Raw genomic sequence first — 18,212 nt, 5'->3', positions numbered from 1 at the left:
TATAAAACTGATAAATGTTTAACTGTGACGCTATTAATTTACGGTCCAAACAGACAAATCTTAAAGCACTAATCGTGAAAGTTTATATGTAAATAAATAAATATAAAAGACAATCGCTGTTTTATTTTGAATAATTTAGAGAAAACTTGACAACACATTGTAATCTAGGGACTTTATTCAAACATTTTTTGCAAAAGATATTATGTTGTTATCAGTATTTTCGGTTATAATATCGTTTCATTGGTGTAGCTTTAATGCCGGTTTCAAATTTCATTGGAAGATTTAAAACAATGTCAAAAGTGGCCCCTCCCACCCACCCCTATTACCTTTTGATCACTCATTTTCATTGGTTCTGAAAGAGAAGTTGGATTTTATATTGACAAATAATAGAAAGTAAGAAACAATTTTTTAATTTCATTTTTAATGAATTTTATTTTATTTAAACGACTGCCGGCAGCGTTTCCACTTAAAGAGTAAAAATTCATATGAAATTAACACAATGAGGTGTAACTGTCGCTTCAAAATTGTACATAGTAAATGGATTTTAAATTGTAAGAAATAATACAGTCCGACACATGTAGTTTATGCATCCATGTTGAGTTTTTACCAAAGACATCCAGAATTTTGGAAACAAAATAAAAATTTTATAACAACATTTTGCAATTTAATTTTGAATCCGCAAAACCGAATACTTTGAAATCTTGCAGACGTTTTAAAGTAGTAAGCACGGTAAAATTTTAAACAAAACATTTTTGTTTATCTCCCCAAAATATTTATGACGTCATCCCATTGCCGAATAAATCTATCGAAAATGTGCAAAATATGATATCTATACGTGTGATTTAACATTCCGGTTATATTTTTTAGCTTGCTTATAAAAGATGATTTCAAATTTCAAAATCAAATTTCAAGTTTCAAAATTCAAATTTCAAATTTTAAAACCAAATTTGGAATTTCGAATATGAATTCAACTTTTAAATTTCAAATTAAAAAGGATAAAAAGGATAAAAAGGATAAAAAGGATAAAAAGGATAAAAAGGATAAAAAGGATAAAAAGGATAAAAAGGATAAAAAGGATAAAAAGGATAAAAAGGATAAAAAGGATAAAAAGGATAAAAAGGATAAAAAGGATAAAAAGGATAAAAAGGATAAAAAGGATAAAAAGGATAAAAAGGATAAAAAGGATAAAAAAGGATGAAAAGGATAAAAAGCAAGGACGAAAAGGATGAAAAGAACGAAAAGGGGGATAAGGACGAAAAAGGACGAAAAGCACGAAAAAGGACGAAAAAGGACGAAAGAGGACGAAAAAGGACGAAAATGAGGAACAAGGACGAAAAAGGACGAAATGGGCGAAAAAGGAGGAAACAGGATGAAAAAAGACGAAGGACGAAAAAGACGAAGAAGGACGAAAAGGACAAAAATGACGAAGAGGACGAAAAATGACGAAAAGGACGAAAATGAGGAATAAAGACGAAAAAGGACGATAAAGGATAATAAGGACAAAAAGGACGAGAAAGGATAATAAGGACGAAAAGGACGAAAAAGGATATAAGAACGACAAAGAATGAGAAAGACGAAAAAGGACGAAAAAGGACGAAAAAATGACGAAAAAGAAGAAAAGGACGAACAGGACGAAAAAGGACAAAAGAGGACGAAAAAGGATAGTAAAGACGAAAAGATGATTTCAAATTTCAAAATCAAATTTCAAATTTTAAAATTCAAATTTCAAATTAAAAAGGATAAAAAGGATAAAAAGGATGAAAAGGATAAAAAGGATAAAAAGGAAGAACGAAAAGGATGAAAAGAACGAAAAGGAGGATAAGGACGAAAAAGGACGAAAAGCACGAAAAAGGACGAAAAAGGACGAAAGAGGACGAAAAAGGACGAAAATGAGGAACAAGGACGAAAAAGGACGAAAAGGGCGAAAAAGGAGGAAACAGGATGAAAAAAGACGAAGGACGAAAAAGACGAAGAAGGACGAATAAGGACGAAAAGAACGAGAAAGGACGAAAAGGACAAACATGACGAAGAGGACGAAAAATGACGAAAAGGGCGAAAATGAGGAAAAAGGACGAAAAAGAACGATAAAGGATATTAAGGACAAAAAGGACGAGAAAGGATAATAAGGACGAATAGGGCGAAAAAGGATACAAGGACGACAAAGAATGAGAAGAACGAAAAAGGACGAAAAAAGGACGAAATGACGAAAAGGACGAACAGGACCAAAAAGGACCAAAAAGGACCAAAAAGGACGAAAAAGGATAGTAAAGATGAAAAAAACGAAAAAGGACGAATAAAGACGAAAAAGGACGAATAAGGACGAAAAAGAACAATAACGAGAAAAAAGAACGTAAAAATAAATATTAAGGACGAAAACGACGAAAAAGGACGAAGATGACGAAAAAGGGCGAAAAATGACGAAAATGATGAAAAAAGATAATGAGGACGAAAAGAACGACAAAAGACGAAAAAGGACGAAAAAGGATAATAAGGACGAAGAAAAACGAAAAGGACGGAAAAGGATAACAAGGACGAAAAAGGATAATAAGGACAAAGAAAAACGAAAAGGACGAAAAAGGATAATAAGAACGAAAAGAACGAAAAAGGGCGAAAAAGGACGAAAATGGATAATAGGGATGAAAAAGGATAATAAGGACGAAAAAGGATATGAAGGACGAAACATTACGAAAAAGGACGAAACAGACGAAAAAGGACGAGAATGACGATAAAAGACGAAAAAGGACTATAAGGACGAAAATGGACGAAAAATGACGAAAAGGACGAAAAAGGACTAAAAAGGATAATAAGGACAAAAAAGGATATTAAGGACGAAAAAGGATGAAAAAGACGAAAAGGACGAAGAGGACGAAAAGGACTAAGAAGGATGAAAAAGGACGAAAAAGGATAATAAGGACGAAAAAGGATAATATGGACGAAAAGGACGACAAAGCATGAAAAAGGACGAAGATGACGGAAAAGGACGAAAAATGTTGAAAAAGGACGAAAAAGGATAATGAGGATGAAGAAGGGCGAACGAGGGTAATGAGCACGAAAAGAACGAAAAAAGACGAAAAAGGATAATAAGGACGAAAAGGACGAAAAAGGATAATAAGGACGAAATAGGACGAAAAAGACGAAAAATGACCAAAAAGACGAAAAATGACCAAAAAGGATAATAAGGACGAAAAAGGACGACAAGGACGATAAAGGACGAAAAAGGACGATAAGGACGAAAAAGAACGATAAGGACGAAAAAAGACGTAAAGGACGAAAAGGACGGAAAAGGACTAAGAGAACGAAGGGGACGAAAAGGACGAAAAACGACGAAAGAGGACGAAACGGAGGAAAAGGACGAAAATGAGGATTAAAGACGAATAAAAGACGAAACGGACGAAAATGAGGAATACGGACGAAAAATGACGAAAAGGACGAAAAAGACGCAAAAGGAAGAAAAGGACGAAAAAGGACGGAAAAGGACAAAAACGACGAAAATGAGGAATAAGGACGAAAAATGACGAATAAGGACGAAAAATGACGCAAAGGACGAAAAAGGACGCGAAAGGACGAAAAGAACGAAAAAGGACGAAGAGGACGAAAGGGGCGAAAGGACGAAAAGGACAAAAAGACGAAGAGGACGAAAGGGGCGAAAAGGACGAAAAGCACAAAGGGGTCAAAAAGGATAAAAGGGACACAAAGAAGTCACTTTCGCCCTCACTTCTTCGATAACTCCAACCGTTTTTCCAGAATCGCCCGCCCTTTGAAATTAAAAATCTATGGAAATTCCGACCAATTCTCGACGAAATTTTGGAAATTTAACTAAATACATTTTCTTGTAGTTTTCGGGTCGCAGAACTTAATTTCGTCTTCACTTCTTCGATAAATCCGACCGTTTTTCCAGAATCGCCCTTTCAAATCAAAGATCTACGGAAATTCCGACCAATTTTCGAAGTTTAACCAAATACATTTTCTTGTAATTTTCGGGCCGCAGAACGCAATATCTTTATTTATATATAGAAATAAAATCCAAACATTTTTACATATGTAGATAGTCCTTTAAAATGTCGATTATTGTTTACTGCGCCCTCTATATTTTGTTAGGCGGACTTATGTCGATAGAAATCTGAAGTATTTATAACGATCGTCCTTTATTTTTTAACCTCACTCCACATTTGCACTTTTTCAAAACCTTGCCATTTTCAGAAAAAAAACACCTCTTGCTTGAAAAACTATATTTTAAAATAAATTTTCGTTAAGAACCAAAAATGCACATCCTCGTTAAAACAATATAACCTACTTGAAGTAGTCAGCCTTTATTATTATTCTAATTTGGGTTTAAATACTGCTAAATTGATATGCTTAAAATAATACAAATTTAACAGAAACGATCGATTTAAACGAAACCATCTTAGAAAAAAATTAAAGCCGGGCTTCACCAAACCAAATAACAAAAAAAAGTAATCAAAATTCAAGTTTAAACCTGTTGACCAGAATTTCATTTCGACCTCTCCTGAACTAATTATCACAAACATATTGCAAATGAACCGATCTCGCCGATCGCATTTGGATAATGAATGGCATAAAAAACATATCACAAAAAATATCTACAATTAAGGAATGCATTCCATAATGGCAGTTCTGTCGAATTTAAAATTGAGCCACGACGGCGCGCAGAAGTCAACCGTGCTATCGTTGACGAACAACTGCCTCTTCGAAACGTGCTTCTTGTCAATCTTCCTCCCGCTCTTCGCCAGCCTGTTGTCTTCCGTCTCCACCTTCTTGCTCTTGCTCTTCGCCGAAGAATACTCCACCTCGCTCACGCTCGCCGACTTGTTCCTCGGCTTCTTGTTGACGTTACACAGCATCTTCAACCGCTTGACGAACGGCAGCACCATGAAGAACGCGTTCGCGCTCACCCCCATCTTCACCTTCGGAGTCACGTCTTTCTTGCTATTGGGTAAGTCGGCCACCGGGAACCACTCGCAAGCTTTGATTTCGTAGCGGGTTTTTGGTCGGAACTTGGTGATCAGCGGGATGTTCTTGATGATGTACAGCCGCACCAGTTGGTCGTTGATGGTGGACTCGAGCCACTCGTCTGGCGATATGTAGTTGGTGATATCGAACCCGGTTTCCTCGAGGACTTCCCGGATGGCGCAGTGCGCCGGGTCCTCCTCTTCGTTCACTTTACCCTTAGGAAAGCCCCAAGAGGACTTGGCGAAGTAGCTTTGTACTAATAAGACGTGGGTCATGCCCTCGGACAGCAGGATGGCGCCGTACGTGGGGACCGTCTGCTTGTACTCTTTCCATTCGGCTAGGATTTGGTTGAGCTTGTGGCGCTCCTTTTGCAAAGACGGTATGTGCTACAACGCAACTACAGAAGCGAGCTGGGGGCGGTTGGGTACACTAACCTGAAAGACGTGGGCAGCGAATTCGTAAATACTGCAAGTTTTCAGTTTGCTTTCACTGGTAACGTAGAAGTCTAAGTAGAACCAATGGGCCAGTTCGATTTGGAAACAAATGCGGATGAGATTCTGTTTGGCGGATTCAGGGACGCAAATTATGAAGCGTCTGGAAGTTTGGTCGTTATTTTTGAAAGCGTTATTATGTAAACTTACGTTAGGAGGTCATCGAGGATGTCGGTGGGTATTGAGTGTTCGACGGTCCGAAGCTCCATGTCATCCATTTTTTAAAGAAAGTATTTAATGTAGGTGGTGATTTAACGGTTTTTGGTGTAAGAACTACATAAACTGTAAAGGAAATTCTTTTTGCGTTCTATTTACGTACTTCGTCTTCGACATATTTATTTTCATTAATAGCGGCTGACATTTGACAGAGTGCGGTCGACAGATGAGTTGCCAACCAAAATAGTATGCAACCAACAATACTCCATTTTTGGCAAACAAGTTATTCGCCGATTTGTTTTGATTTTGGTTTCACGTTTTCCGAATTCAATTTTGGAATTGGTCTTGGTTGCCCCCAACCGCCACTGGAACTCGAGAAAAATTAAAATAATAAAAAATCTAGTAATTTGAAAAATTAAAAACCGAAACATTAGAAAATGTAATAATTGAAAAATCCGAGAACTGCAAAATTCTAAAATTAAAACATTGTTCCAAGGTTATTTCGACAGAACTTTCCTCTCTCCTGAACTGCAACCCAACAAATTGCACCTCTTTGAAATATAATAAACAATTGTTGAGATGTTTGTGTTTTTATAACCTCCATATAGCTAAAACCAGTGGCGTAACCTGGAGCTTTTTTGGAGTTGAATTTTTCAATTCTTCAGTTTTCCGGTTTTTTATTTGCTTTATTCTTACATTTTTTCTATTCTAGTTTTTTGTTTCAGTTTTTGATTTTGTTTGTTTTTTTCAAATTTTCAGTTTTTCAATGTTTTATTTCTTAATTTTTCTTTCTTCAGTGACAATTTTTTTAATTTTTCGATTTGTAATATTTCGGTTTTTCGACTTTTACATTCTTTAATTTTTCGTTTTTTAATTTTAGATTTAAATATGTATTAATAATAATAATTTAAAAGAAATTAACTTTTTCAGTTTTGCGATTTTAGAATTTTTCTATTTTCAATTACATATTAAATTTTAAAACTTATTCAATTATTCAAGTTAATTTTTCAATTTTTCGATGTTTCAACATTACGTTTTTCGACTTTATAACTTTGACGATTCCATAATTTTCGAATTTTACAATGCTTGGGTTTTCCAATTTTTCGATTCGATTCATTTCTATTTTTTCCAATTTTTTTATTGAATTATTTTTTTCAATTTTTAACTTTCTCGATTTTTAGTTTTTCGATGTTTCAGTTTTTCATTTCTTCAGTTCTTCCTTTTGCAATTTTCGATTTTATTATTTTTCTTTTCTTTAATTTTTCGATTTTTCAAAAATTTTCCAAAAAAATGGTTAAAATTTGTTCAGTCGATCGAAATTGGTGTCAAATTGTATATAATCTCCCGCCAGTTATGAATCTGAAATCGCTGTCACGACATATATTCCAATAAGCACGAAAAGTGAATTCAAAATTTTCAAAAATTTTCCAAATAAATTGTTAAAATTGGTTCAATCGACTGACAATTGGTATCAAATTATAGATAATCCGCCCCTAATTACAAATCCGAAATCAACTTCACCACATCTATTGAAATACAGGTGAAATATGATTCCAAAATTTTCAAAAAATTTCCAAAAGAATGCTTAAAATTGGTTCAATCGACCGAAAATTGGTATCAAATTGTATATAATTATCCGCCAGTTATAAATCTGACATCGCCGTCAGGATATCTATTCCAATAAATACGAAAAGTGAATTCAAAATTTTCAAAAATTTTCCAAAAAAATGTAAACGTTTAGCGAGGAAACTGAGAGCGGATTTGTATTAAATCAAATTGTTGGTGGGGATGATTAGCCAAATTTTGGTTAACATTTAACCATCTACATGATATGTTTAACATTCATACAAAATTTGATAAGAATCGATCCAGCAGTTTCCAAGATTACTGTCTAATAAAAATGGATACAGACAGACAGACAGACAGACAGACAAACGGAAACAGGAGACTACTTTTTCGTACTCTGGGGACATGAAACGTCGAAAAAATATGAAAGTGACCATTCGTCTGATGGACTCCATTGCTATATTTCCTTAGATTACGCGGTGGAAGTAAAAATCGAAATATGGCGAAATCGAGAAAGTGACAAGTCGATAATTTGAAAAAACGAAAATATGAGGAATCGAAAAGGTAATACTGAAACACTGAAAAATCGAAAAACTAACAATTGGGAAACTGAAAAACTGAAAAACCGAAAAATTAGGTAATCTAATTGAAAATATTTATTAAGATAAGACTGATTTTTGGCAAATGATATACTTTTTAAGAAAATAGAGGGTGGGTGCGCGGGGTTTCAATTTGCTAAGATAAGAGTGATTTTGGCAAATGCCCTACCTTCTAAGAAAATGAAGGGCGGGTCGGTGGTGCTAGTATTTGTAAAGATAAGGCTGATTTTGACAGATGATATACTTTCTAAGAAAATAGAGGGTGGGTGGGCGGGACTTCAATTTAGTAAGATAAGACTGATCTTGGCAAATGACTTACCTTCTAAGAAAATAAAGGGCGGGTGGGCGGGGCTAGTATTTGTAAAGATAAGACTGATTTTGGCAAATGATGTACTCTCTAAGAAAATAGGGGACGGGCGGTGGATGGGTACTTTTTGACTTTGTTTTAAATCTTAGATTCTATCGCTTGTCAAAGTAGAATTCAATTCCCACTGTGCAGTAAATAAAATAACTCAGCGGAATAAAGAAGAATGGTAGGGAGAACTGGGTTTAGCTTTTTTCTTAAGAGTCTTATAAGCAAGCAGGAGCCCCGCCCACTGACCCCCTCTTCATTCCAGTGACTACTCTTATTATTGTGCAGTCTTGCCTTAGCAAATACTAGCCCCACCCACCCACCCTCTGTTTTCTTAGAGTGTATGTGATTTGCCAAAATTGTCTTATCTTGACATGTACTAGGCCCGCCCACCCGCCCTCTCTTTTCTTAGAGAATGTCATTTGCCAAAATCAGTCTTATCTTAGCAAATTTAAGCCCCGCCCACCCGCCCTCTCTTTTCTTAGAAACCATGTCATCTGCAAACAAATACTGAGAAAAAAAAATGAAAAACTGAAAAAAGGCAGTTCGAAAAATTTTGGTTTCACGTTTTCCGAATTCAATTTTGGAATTGCCTAAACCGCCACTGAAACTCGAGAAAACTTAAAAAAAATAAAAATCGAGTAATTTGAAAAATCAAAAACTGAAAAATTAGAAAATGAAATAATTGAAAAATCCGAGAATTGCAAAATTCTAAAATTAAAACATTGTTCCAAGGTTATTTCGACAGAACTTCCCTCGCCCCTGAACTGCAACCCGACAAATTGCACCTTTTTGAAATATAATAAAAAAAAATTGAGATTTTTGTGTTTTTATAACCTCCATAGAGGTAAAACCAGTGGCGCTACCTGCAGCTTTTTTGGACTTGAATTTTTCAATCCTTCAGTTTTCGGTTTTTTATTTTCTTTATTTTTACATTTTTTCTATTCTAATTTTTTGTTTCAGTTTTTCATTTTGTTTGTTTTTTTCGAATTTTCAGTTTTTCGATGTTTTAATTCTTAATTTTTCTCTCTTCAGTGACAATTTTTTAATTTTTCGATTTGTAATTTTTCGGTTTTTCAACTTTTACATTCTTTAAGTTTTCGTTTTTTAATTGTAGATTTAAATATGTAATAATAATAATTAAAAAAAACACTTTTCCAGTTTTGCGATTTTAGAATTTTTCCATTTTCAATTATATATTAAATTTTAAAACTTTTTTAATTATTCAAGTTAATTTTTCAACTCTCAATTTTTCGATGTTTCAACATTACATTTTTCGAATTTATAACTTTGACGATTCCATAATTTTCGAATTTTACAATTCTTGGGTTTTCCAATTTTTCGATTTGCTTCATTTTTACTTTTTTTCCAATTTTTTGATTCATTTATTTTCTTCAATTTTTAATTTTCTTGATTTTTAGTTTTTCGATGTTTCAGTTTTTCATTTCTTCAGTTCTTCCTTTTGCAATTTTTCGATTTTACCGTTTTTCTTTTCTTCAATTTTCCCATTTTTCAATTTTTCCCGATGTTTCAGTTTGTTGATTTTTCAATTTTTCGATTCGTAATTTTTCGATTTTTCAATTTTTTAGTCTTTCGATTTTTTAGTTTATCGATTTTTCGAAAATTTTCCAAAGAAGTGGTTAAAATTGGTTCAATTGACCGAATATCGGTGTCAAATTGTAGATAGTCATCCGCCAGTTACAAACTTGATATCGCCGTTAGGATATCTGTTCCAATAAACACGAAAAGTGAATTAGAAATTTCCAAAAATTTTCCAACAAAATTTAAACGTTTAGCGAGAAAACTGATAGCGGATTCGTATCAAATCAAATTGTTGGTGAGGATGATTAGCCAACTTTTGGAAACAGGAAACTACTTTTTCGTATTCTGGGGACATGAAACGTCGACAAAATATAAAAGTGACCATTCGTCTGACGGACTCCATTACTATATTTTCTTAGCTTACGCCCGGGAAGTAAAAATCGAATTATCGCGAAATCGAGAAAGTGAGAAGTCGATAATAAAGAAAAAATGAAAATTTGAGCAATCGAAAAGGTAATACTGAAACACTGAAAATCGAAAAACTAACAATTGAGAAACTGAAAAACTGAAAAACCGAAAAATTAGGTAATCTAATTGAAAATATTTGTAAAGATAAGACTGATTTTTGGCAAATGATATACTCTTTAAGAAAATAGAGGGTGGGTGGGCGGGGTTTCAATTTGCTAAGATAAGAGTGATTTTGGCAAATGCGTTACCTTCTAAGAAAATAAAGGGCGGGTGGGCGGGGCTAGTGTTTGTAAAGATAAGACTGATTTTGGCAGATGAAACTTTCTAAGAAAATAGAGGGTGGGTGGGCGGGGCTTCAATTTGCTAAGATACGACTGATTTTGGAAAATAACATGCCCTCTAAGAAAATAGAGGGCGGGCAGGTGGATGGGCCCTTTTGACTTTGTTTTAAATCTTAGATTCTACTGTTTGTCAAAATAGAATTCAATCAACTACAGTAATTAAAATAAGTTAGTGGAATAACGAAAAAAGGTGGGCGGAACTGAGTTGAGCTTTTTTCTTAAGAGTCTTCTAAGCAAGCAGCAGCCCTGCCCACTTGCCCCCTCTTTATTCCAGTGACTACTCTTATTACTGTGCAGACTTACCTTAGCAAATACTAGCCCCGCCCACCCACCCTCTGTTTTCTTAGAGTGTATGTGATTTGCCAAAATTGTCTTATCTTGCCATGTACTAGGCCCGCCCACCCGCCCTCTCTTCTCTTAGCGGCCATATCATTTGCAAACAAATACTAACAAAAAAAATGAAAAATTGGAAAAACGTATTTCGAAAAATTGAAGACGTCAAAAATTGAAAAATCGAAAAGGAAATAATGAAAAATTGAAAATTTGTGAAATTATTTCTTCGGAGCCAATAAAATGAATGAAAATGATTTTGGCAAATGACTTTACTTTCTAAGAAAATAAAGGGAGGGTGGGTGGGGCTAGTATTTGTAAAGATAAGACTGATTTTGGAAAATAACATATCCTTCATGAAAATAGAGAGGGGGGGATGGTGGATCGGCACTTTTGACTTTGTTTTAAATGTTAGATTCTACCGCTTGTCAAAATAGAATTCAATTTCCACTGTACAATAAATAAAATAAGTCAGTGGAATAAAGAAAAAAAGTGGTCGGAACTGAGTTTAGCTTTTTTCTTAAGAGTCTTATAAGTAAATAGCCCCGCTCACCGACCCCCTCTTAATTCCAGTGACTACTCTTATTACTGTGTAGTCTGACCTTAGCAAATACTAGCCCCGCCCACCCACCCTCTGTTTTCTTAGAGGGTATGTGATTTGCCAAAATTGTCTTCTCTTGGCATGTACTAGGTCCACATACCCGCCCTCTCTTTTCTCAGAGGCCATGTCTTATGCAAACAAATCCTAACCAAAAAAAAAAAATTAAAAATTGAAAAAACGCTGTTGTGATTTGACGCTATTTTCTAATATTTCCCCCACCCCGTGCGCACGCATCGGGGGTGTCTTGTTCATTTTCATTCTAGTTTTAAGTTAGTACTGTAAGAGAGTTAGGAAATACAACATTGTTCGAAAGTACCCCGTGACTTAATTCTCCAGTGCTCCAACAGAACTGCTTGTAAAAGCACAAGCAGTTGGGAATCAACAAATATTCCCCAACATATTAATTGGTCCTTCGAGCCGGATACCGATTCGGTTTATAATCATCAAAAACACCGACGTCGATCAACTTCGGCGTGATACGGCGTGAAGGCAGCGAGGAGCTCCGTGGACATCATCAGCAAAGGCGAGGTCAGTCCTATAATCCCATTCCTATTAAGTTCATGCGTGCTCTTTGTCATTGCCAATTTAGTGTCACATACACCTATTGTTTCATCTTTCTTTCGCTAAATTAGTAAAAGGTAATAAGTTAAATTCGTTAATTATGACTACTGCGGACGAAATCAAGGCCCTCAAAGCTAAGAGAGCCAATGTTAGACGAAAACTTACTCGGTTCATTAATTTTGTAAATCAAGAAGAAAATAAAAATAAACGCGACGAAATTAGTGTGCGATTGCAAGGTATATATTCATTATTGCAAGAATTTGAGGATTATCATACGCAAATACATGTCTTTGATGAAACGCAAGCGACAGAAGACGAGCTTAATAATTTCGAAGACGATTATTATCAAATAATTAGCGAGGCAAAAAATGCAATTAACAGCAGTACCGATTCTAGTAATGGCAGCGCAGTTTCAGCTAACGTAAAATTACCGGACATCCAACTGCCCACTTTTACGGGTTTATTTACCGAGTGGATCAGCTTTCGTGATTCATACAAAACATTAATTCACGATAGTCAACTGAATCCAATACAAAAATTCCACTACCTGAAGGGCAGCCTAAAGGGAGAGGCGCAACAAACTATAGCGCATTTGTCCCCGTCTACAGAAAATTATGAATCGGCGTGGTCATTATTGGTAAAGCGATACGAAAACAAACGGATAATAGTACAACATCATGTACGCGCCCTTTTTACGTTGCCCGCGATTAACAATAAAGATTCAAAGTCACTTAGGTCAATGTTACAGACTTTACACACAAATCTAAAGGCCCTAGAAAACATTAAACGTCCCATTGACCAGTGGGACGATTTGCTTATACATATGATAGCGGCAAAATTCGATCAACATACGACCGTCGCATGGGAAAGCACTCTTTCCAGCGAAATTCCAAATATGGAATCAATGTTCCAATTTTTAACGCAGAGGTGCCAGATGTGGGAGGCATTTGAAGCTAACCACAGTTTCAAGTCAGGTTCAAATAGTTTTCAGAAGCTTAATAAAATACCTAATAATCGTAGTTCTTCGCATCTAGTCAATTCTACCGTTAATCAACCCGTATGCCCATATTGCAAACAATCACACAATATTTATAATTGTCAAGGTTTTTTGGACTTATCTGTAGAGCAGAGATATTCCGAAATTAAAAGACGTAAATTATGTGTAAACTGCCTTAGAGGTGGACATAAATTAGAAACCTGCGCCTCTAGTAATTGTAGAAAGTGCCATAAGCGCCATAATTCCTTGTTGCATTTTGAAAACTCTTCAAGTGAATCAGAACCATCAACATCCTCATTAAAGGTTACCAGTAGCAATTGTGCGCAAATTCTTAACAAAAACATCACTCTTTCTACCGCAGTCATTAATGTTTTAGGTAAGAACGGTAAACAAGGGCAATTTCGCATATTGTTAGATAACGGGTCCGTCTCAAATTTCATCACTGAAACAGCCGTTAAAATCTTAGGATTACAAAATTTACACAATATTAATTTGCCATTGATAGGAATAGGTTGCACTTCGTCCACTATTAAACAAGCTGTAAAGGTCAAAATTTCATCCATTTGTAATGCATTTGAGGCCAAATTAGATTTTTTAATTGTTCCCGAAATAACAGGCAACGTACCGTCTACAGAATTTCCGCCACTCGCCAATTTACCTCCAAATGTTAAGTTGGCCGACCCTATGTACAATGTGTCGCAACCGGTCGATCTCTTAATCGGTAACGAGATTTTTTGGGATCTCATGTGCATAGGTCAGATTCGACTTGGTAAACAAGGGCCAATATTACAAAAAACACATTTTGGTTGGATAGTGGGGGGCGCTGTCGCGGCTAGGTACAATCAGAAAACGGCCTCTTGTAACGTAATCAATGTATCCCTGGATAATGAACTAAAAAAATTTTGGGAAATAGAAGAATTCGCGGAAGGTACACCTGTTAGTGGCAATGACCTGTGCGAAGAATACTTTCGGGAAGGTCTTTCCAGAAATGCAGACGGACGCTTTATAGTTAAATTACCCCTAATAAACGACCCTCCGAATATAAGTACTTCAAAGGACCGCGCGTTAAAATTGTTTTACAACTTAGAAAGGCGGATGCACAAAAATCCTCAATTGCTGAAACAATACTCAGAATTTATGGATGCTTATTTGTCGCTCGAACACATGTCTGAAATTCCAAAACCAGACAATTCAGGGTATTTTTTAAGCCATCACCCAGTTTATAATGAATCTTCTCCCACGACTAAACTGCGAGTAGTTTTTAACGCGTCTTTAAAAACCAGCAACAGTAAGTCAATAAATGACAACTTACTGACAGGGCCCAACTTACAACAGGACCTTTTCAGCATCTTGATTCCTTTTAGAACTCACAAAATAGTAATTACGGCCGACGTGCAAAAAATGTACCGTCAAATCTTGTTACATGATGACCATAAGAAGTACCAACAAATATTTTGGCGTCACAATACTAACGAACCGGTCAAGGTTTATCAATTAAACACCGTTACTTATGGGTTTGCTAGCTCTTCTTTTCTTGCCACAAGATGTTTAATAGAACTCGCCAATCAGTCAAAAATTCAATATCCCATAGCATCAGATTTAGTTTATAACGATTTTTATGTCGATGATCTCATCACAGGGGCTGATACCATTGAACAAGCCTCACAATTATTAACCGAAGTAAATTTCATTTTACAATCGGGATGTTTTCAATTGCACAAAATAAATTCCAACTGCCCCAGCTTAGTGAGTAATCTTCAGGTAAATATGCAAAGTACCGTGTCCTTGGACAAACAGCAACCCACAAAGACATTAGGGGTGCTTTGGCATAACGATACCGACACAATTACGTTCTCTACGAATGGTAAAATATCGTCCCAACCGCAAGTAACAAAGAGAACAATTTTGAGTACCATCGCCAAGATTTTCGACCCACTCGGATTAGTATCACCCATAACCGTAACCGCTAAAATTATCCTACAGAAAATTTGGGCTTTGAAGATTAATTGGGACGAAAGCTTACCTGCCGATTTACATACAATTTGGGAAAGTTTTGTTAAAAATTTCGGTGCGTTAGATAATATCTCAATACCGCGTAGAGTTATTCACACTTTGGAGGCTGTGCAGCTTCATGGGTTTTGCGACGCTAGCCAAAATGCCTACGGTGCCTGTGTATATTTGCGCACGAGGGATTCAATGGGTATTTATCGGGCCCATCTGTTATGCGCTAAGAGTAAGGTAGCTCCGTTACAATGTTTAACAATTCCACGTTTAGAATTATGCGCGGCCTTGTTATTAGCTCGTATGTTAGATAAGGTGACAAAGATTCTTAATGTGACGATTCGAGAAAAATTTTACTGGACGGATTCATCGATTGTTTTGTCGTGGATAAGTTTAAACCCCGCGACCTTAAAGGTTTTTGTCTCTCACCGCATCGCCGAAATACAGTCGCTTTCGGCAGATGCTGATTGGCACTACGTACCGTCAAACAAAAACCCCGCCGATATTCTGTCACGGGGCTGTACTCCGTCTCGGTTAAATCAGTCGCTCCTATGGTGGCATGGACCCGAATTTCTTCAAACCAATACAGAGCACATCAATTTTACGGCTAAAGAACATCCGCAGTTAGTGATTCCCGAAATTAAGGCGGTTTGTTGTTTATCTATCGTTAATCAAAAGCCTGAGGATCCATTTCATTTACTACATAGATTTTCTTCATTGGTGAAACTTATCAGAGTCACTGCCTATATTTTGCGTTTTAAGCATAGCGTAACAAACAAGAAAAACACCATAAAGGGTTCTTTAACTTGTGAAGAATTGCAACGGGCCCACGATGTCGTAATCAAGAGCTTGCAATCCGAAGTTTTTGCGGAAGACCTGCACAATTTACGGCATCACAAACAACTTTCTAAAAACAGCAAAATTCTAAATTTAAACCCCTTCATAGATGAATTCGGACTCTTAAGAGTCGGCGGTCGATTAAATAATTCGGAACTGTTACCTGATCAACAACATCAATTATTACTGCCCAAAAATCATCCAGTCACCAAGTTAATAATAAAAAAATATCACGATGAAAGCGCGCATTCGGGCTGTCAAGCGACTCTATCTGCCTTACGACAAAAATATTGGCCCATTGCAGCTCGCGCAACCGTTCGCGGAGTGATATTTAATTGCCTAAAATGTTATCGTGTCAAACCCATTGCTTATCAACACTTAATGTCAAATCTTCCGAAGTCCCGAGTTACGCCTTCGCGGCCATTTAGTATATCCGGAGTGGACTATGCAGGTCCTTTTCTTATAAAAAATGGATATGGGCGTACCACCAAAACAGTCAAAGTCTACATTGTAATATTTGTCTGCTTTAGTACCAAAGCGGTTCACATTGAAATGGTTTGCGGGTGCTCATCCCTCACTTTCTTGAATACACTTAAGCGATTTATAGCACGCCGGGGTAAACCGAGTCATTTATACTCTGACAATGGCACTAACTTTGTAGGGTCTAATCGCCATCTGCATGAATTAAAGACATTATTTGAAAGTAGTGAGTTTAGATCGAGCGTAATAGATATCCTTAGCATTCAAAATATACAGTGACATTTTATACCTCCACATTCCCCGCATATGGGTGGAATTTGGGAGGCTGCTGTCAAAACCGCCAAAGGTCATCTTAAGAGGGTTATAGGCAAAACATTATTAAATTTTGATGAAATGAGCACTTTGTTGGCAATGATCGAAAGCTGCATGAACTCACGTCCCTTAACCCCTCTTTCCAATGACCCGAATGATCTCAACGCCTTGACGCCCGGACACTTCTTGATTGGTGCCCCCCTGATCGCCGCTCCGGAACCCAACCTCTTGGACGTGCCCTGTAATCGCCTCACCCGTTACCAACTGGTGGAACAACTACGGCAACACTTTTGGCAAAGATGGTCTAGGGAGTACTTGCACACTTTACAACAGCGATGCAAGTGGAATCGTTTACCGGCCCGTCAACCTGCACCAGGAGATCTCGTCATCCTCAAAGAGGACAACACTCCACCGTTACAATGGCCCCTCGCTAGGATTACTGCATTACATCCCGGGCAGGACGGTCAATGCAGAGTGTTAAGTGTAAAAACTGTGCGCGGAGTGTATAAAAGGCCAATTACGAAAGTGTGTGCAGTGCCTTGTACAGACTGAATTAAATTTTATCTAATTTTAAATTCAGCGCGGGGAGCATGTTGTGATTTGACGCTATTTTCTAATATTTCCCCCACCCCGTGCGCACGCATCGGGGGTGTCTTGTTCATTTTCATTCTAGTTTTAAGTTAGTACTGTAAGAGAGTTAGGAAATACAACATTGTTCGAAAGTACCCCGTGACTTAATTCTCCAGTGCTCCAACAGAACTGCTTGTAAAAGCACAAGCAGTTGGGAATCAACAAATATTCCCCAACAAACGCAGTTCGAAAAACTGAAGACGTCAAAAATTGAAAAATCTAAAAAGAGATAATGAAAAATTGAAAACTTTCTTCTGAGTCAATAAAGTGAACGAAAATGATTTTGGCAAATGACTTTACCTTCTAAGAAAATAAAGGGTGGGTGGGTGGGGCTAGTATTTGTAAAGATAAGACTGATTTTGGCAAATGACATATCTAAGAAAATAAAGGGTGGGTGGGTAGGGCTAGTATTTGTAAAGATAAGGCTGATTTTGGCAAATGATATACTCCCTAAGAAACTAGAGGGTGGGTGGGCGGGGCTTCAATTTAGTACGACAAGACTGATTTTGGCAAATTGCATACCTTCTAAGAAAATGAAGGGCGCGTGGGTGGGGCCAGTATTTGTAAAGATAAGACTGATTTTGGCAAATGATGTAAGAAAAGAGAGGGCGGGCATTTTTGACTTTGTTTTAAATCTTAGATTCTACGGCTTGTCGAAATAGAATTCAATTCCCACTGTACAGTAGATAAAATAAGTCAGTGGAATAAAGAAAAAATGTGGGCGGAACTGAGTTTAGATCTTTTCTTACGAGTCTTATAAGTAAGCAGTAGCCCCGCCGACTGACCCCCTCTTCATTCCAATGACTACTCTTATTATTGTGCAGTCTTACTTTGGCAAATACTAGCCCCGCCCACGCACCCTCTGTTTTCTTAGAGTGTATGTGATTTGCCAAAATTAGTCTTATCTTAGCATGTACTAGGCCTGCCCACCAGCCCTCACTTTTCTTAGAGGATATGTCATTTGCCAAAATTAGTTT

General features: G+C 36.7%; 3 protein-coding genes across 3 annotated transcripts; 2 read left to right on the top strand and 1 right to left on the bottom strand.

Moving 5' to 3' along the window:
* Nucleotides 1-4,214: 4,214 nt before the first annotated feature.
* Nucleotides 4,215-5,821, bottom strand: LOC135142773 (m7GpppN-mRNA hydrolase). The gene is made up of 3 exons (XM_064074519.1): nt 5,613-5,821; nt 5,406-5,565; nt 4,215-5,357 (listed from the first exon to the last, which is right to left on the bottom strand). Exons 1-3 carry the CDS (start codon nt 5,678-5,680, stop codon nt 4,608-4,610), a joined length of 978 nt encoding a protein of 325 aa, XP_063930589.1. The 5' UTR covers nt 5,681-5,821; the 3' UTR covers nt 4,215-4,607.
* A 6,257-nt stretch (nt 5,822-12,078) lies between these two features.
* Nucleotides 12,079-16,572, top strand: LOC135142784 (uncharacterized). The gene has a single exon (XM_064074529.1). The coding sequence runs from the start codon at nt 12,079-12,081 to the stop codon at nt 16,570-16,572; it is 4,494 nt and encodes a 1,497-aa protein (XP_063930599.1).
* Nucleotides 16,573-16,599: 27 nt separating this feature from the next.
* Nucleotides 16,600-17,468, top strand: LOC135142783 (uncharacterized). The gene is made up of 2 exons (XM_064074528.1): nt 16,600-17,108; nt 17,363-17,468. The coding sequence occupies exons 1-2, from the start codon at nt 16,600-16,602 to the stop codon at nt 17,466-17,468; spliced, it is 615 nt and encodes a 204-aa protein (XP_063930598.1).
* Nucleotides 17,469-18,212: the final 744 nt, after the last annotated feature.

This window comes from Zophobas morio, unplaced genomic scaffold (genome assembly GCF_036711695.1).
Source record: "Zophobas morio isolate AGI-343-1 ecotype UQ-CSIRO unplaced genomic scaffold, CSIRO_AGI_Zmor_V1 ptg000054l, whole genome shotgun sequence".
NCBI lineage: Eukaryota > Metazoa > Arthropoda > Insecta > Coleoptera > Tenebrionidae > Zophobas > Zophobas morio.
Note: the sequence above shows the minus strand (reverse complement) of the source record. Positions and strands in the feature narration are given on the sequence as shown.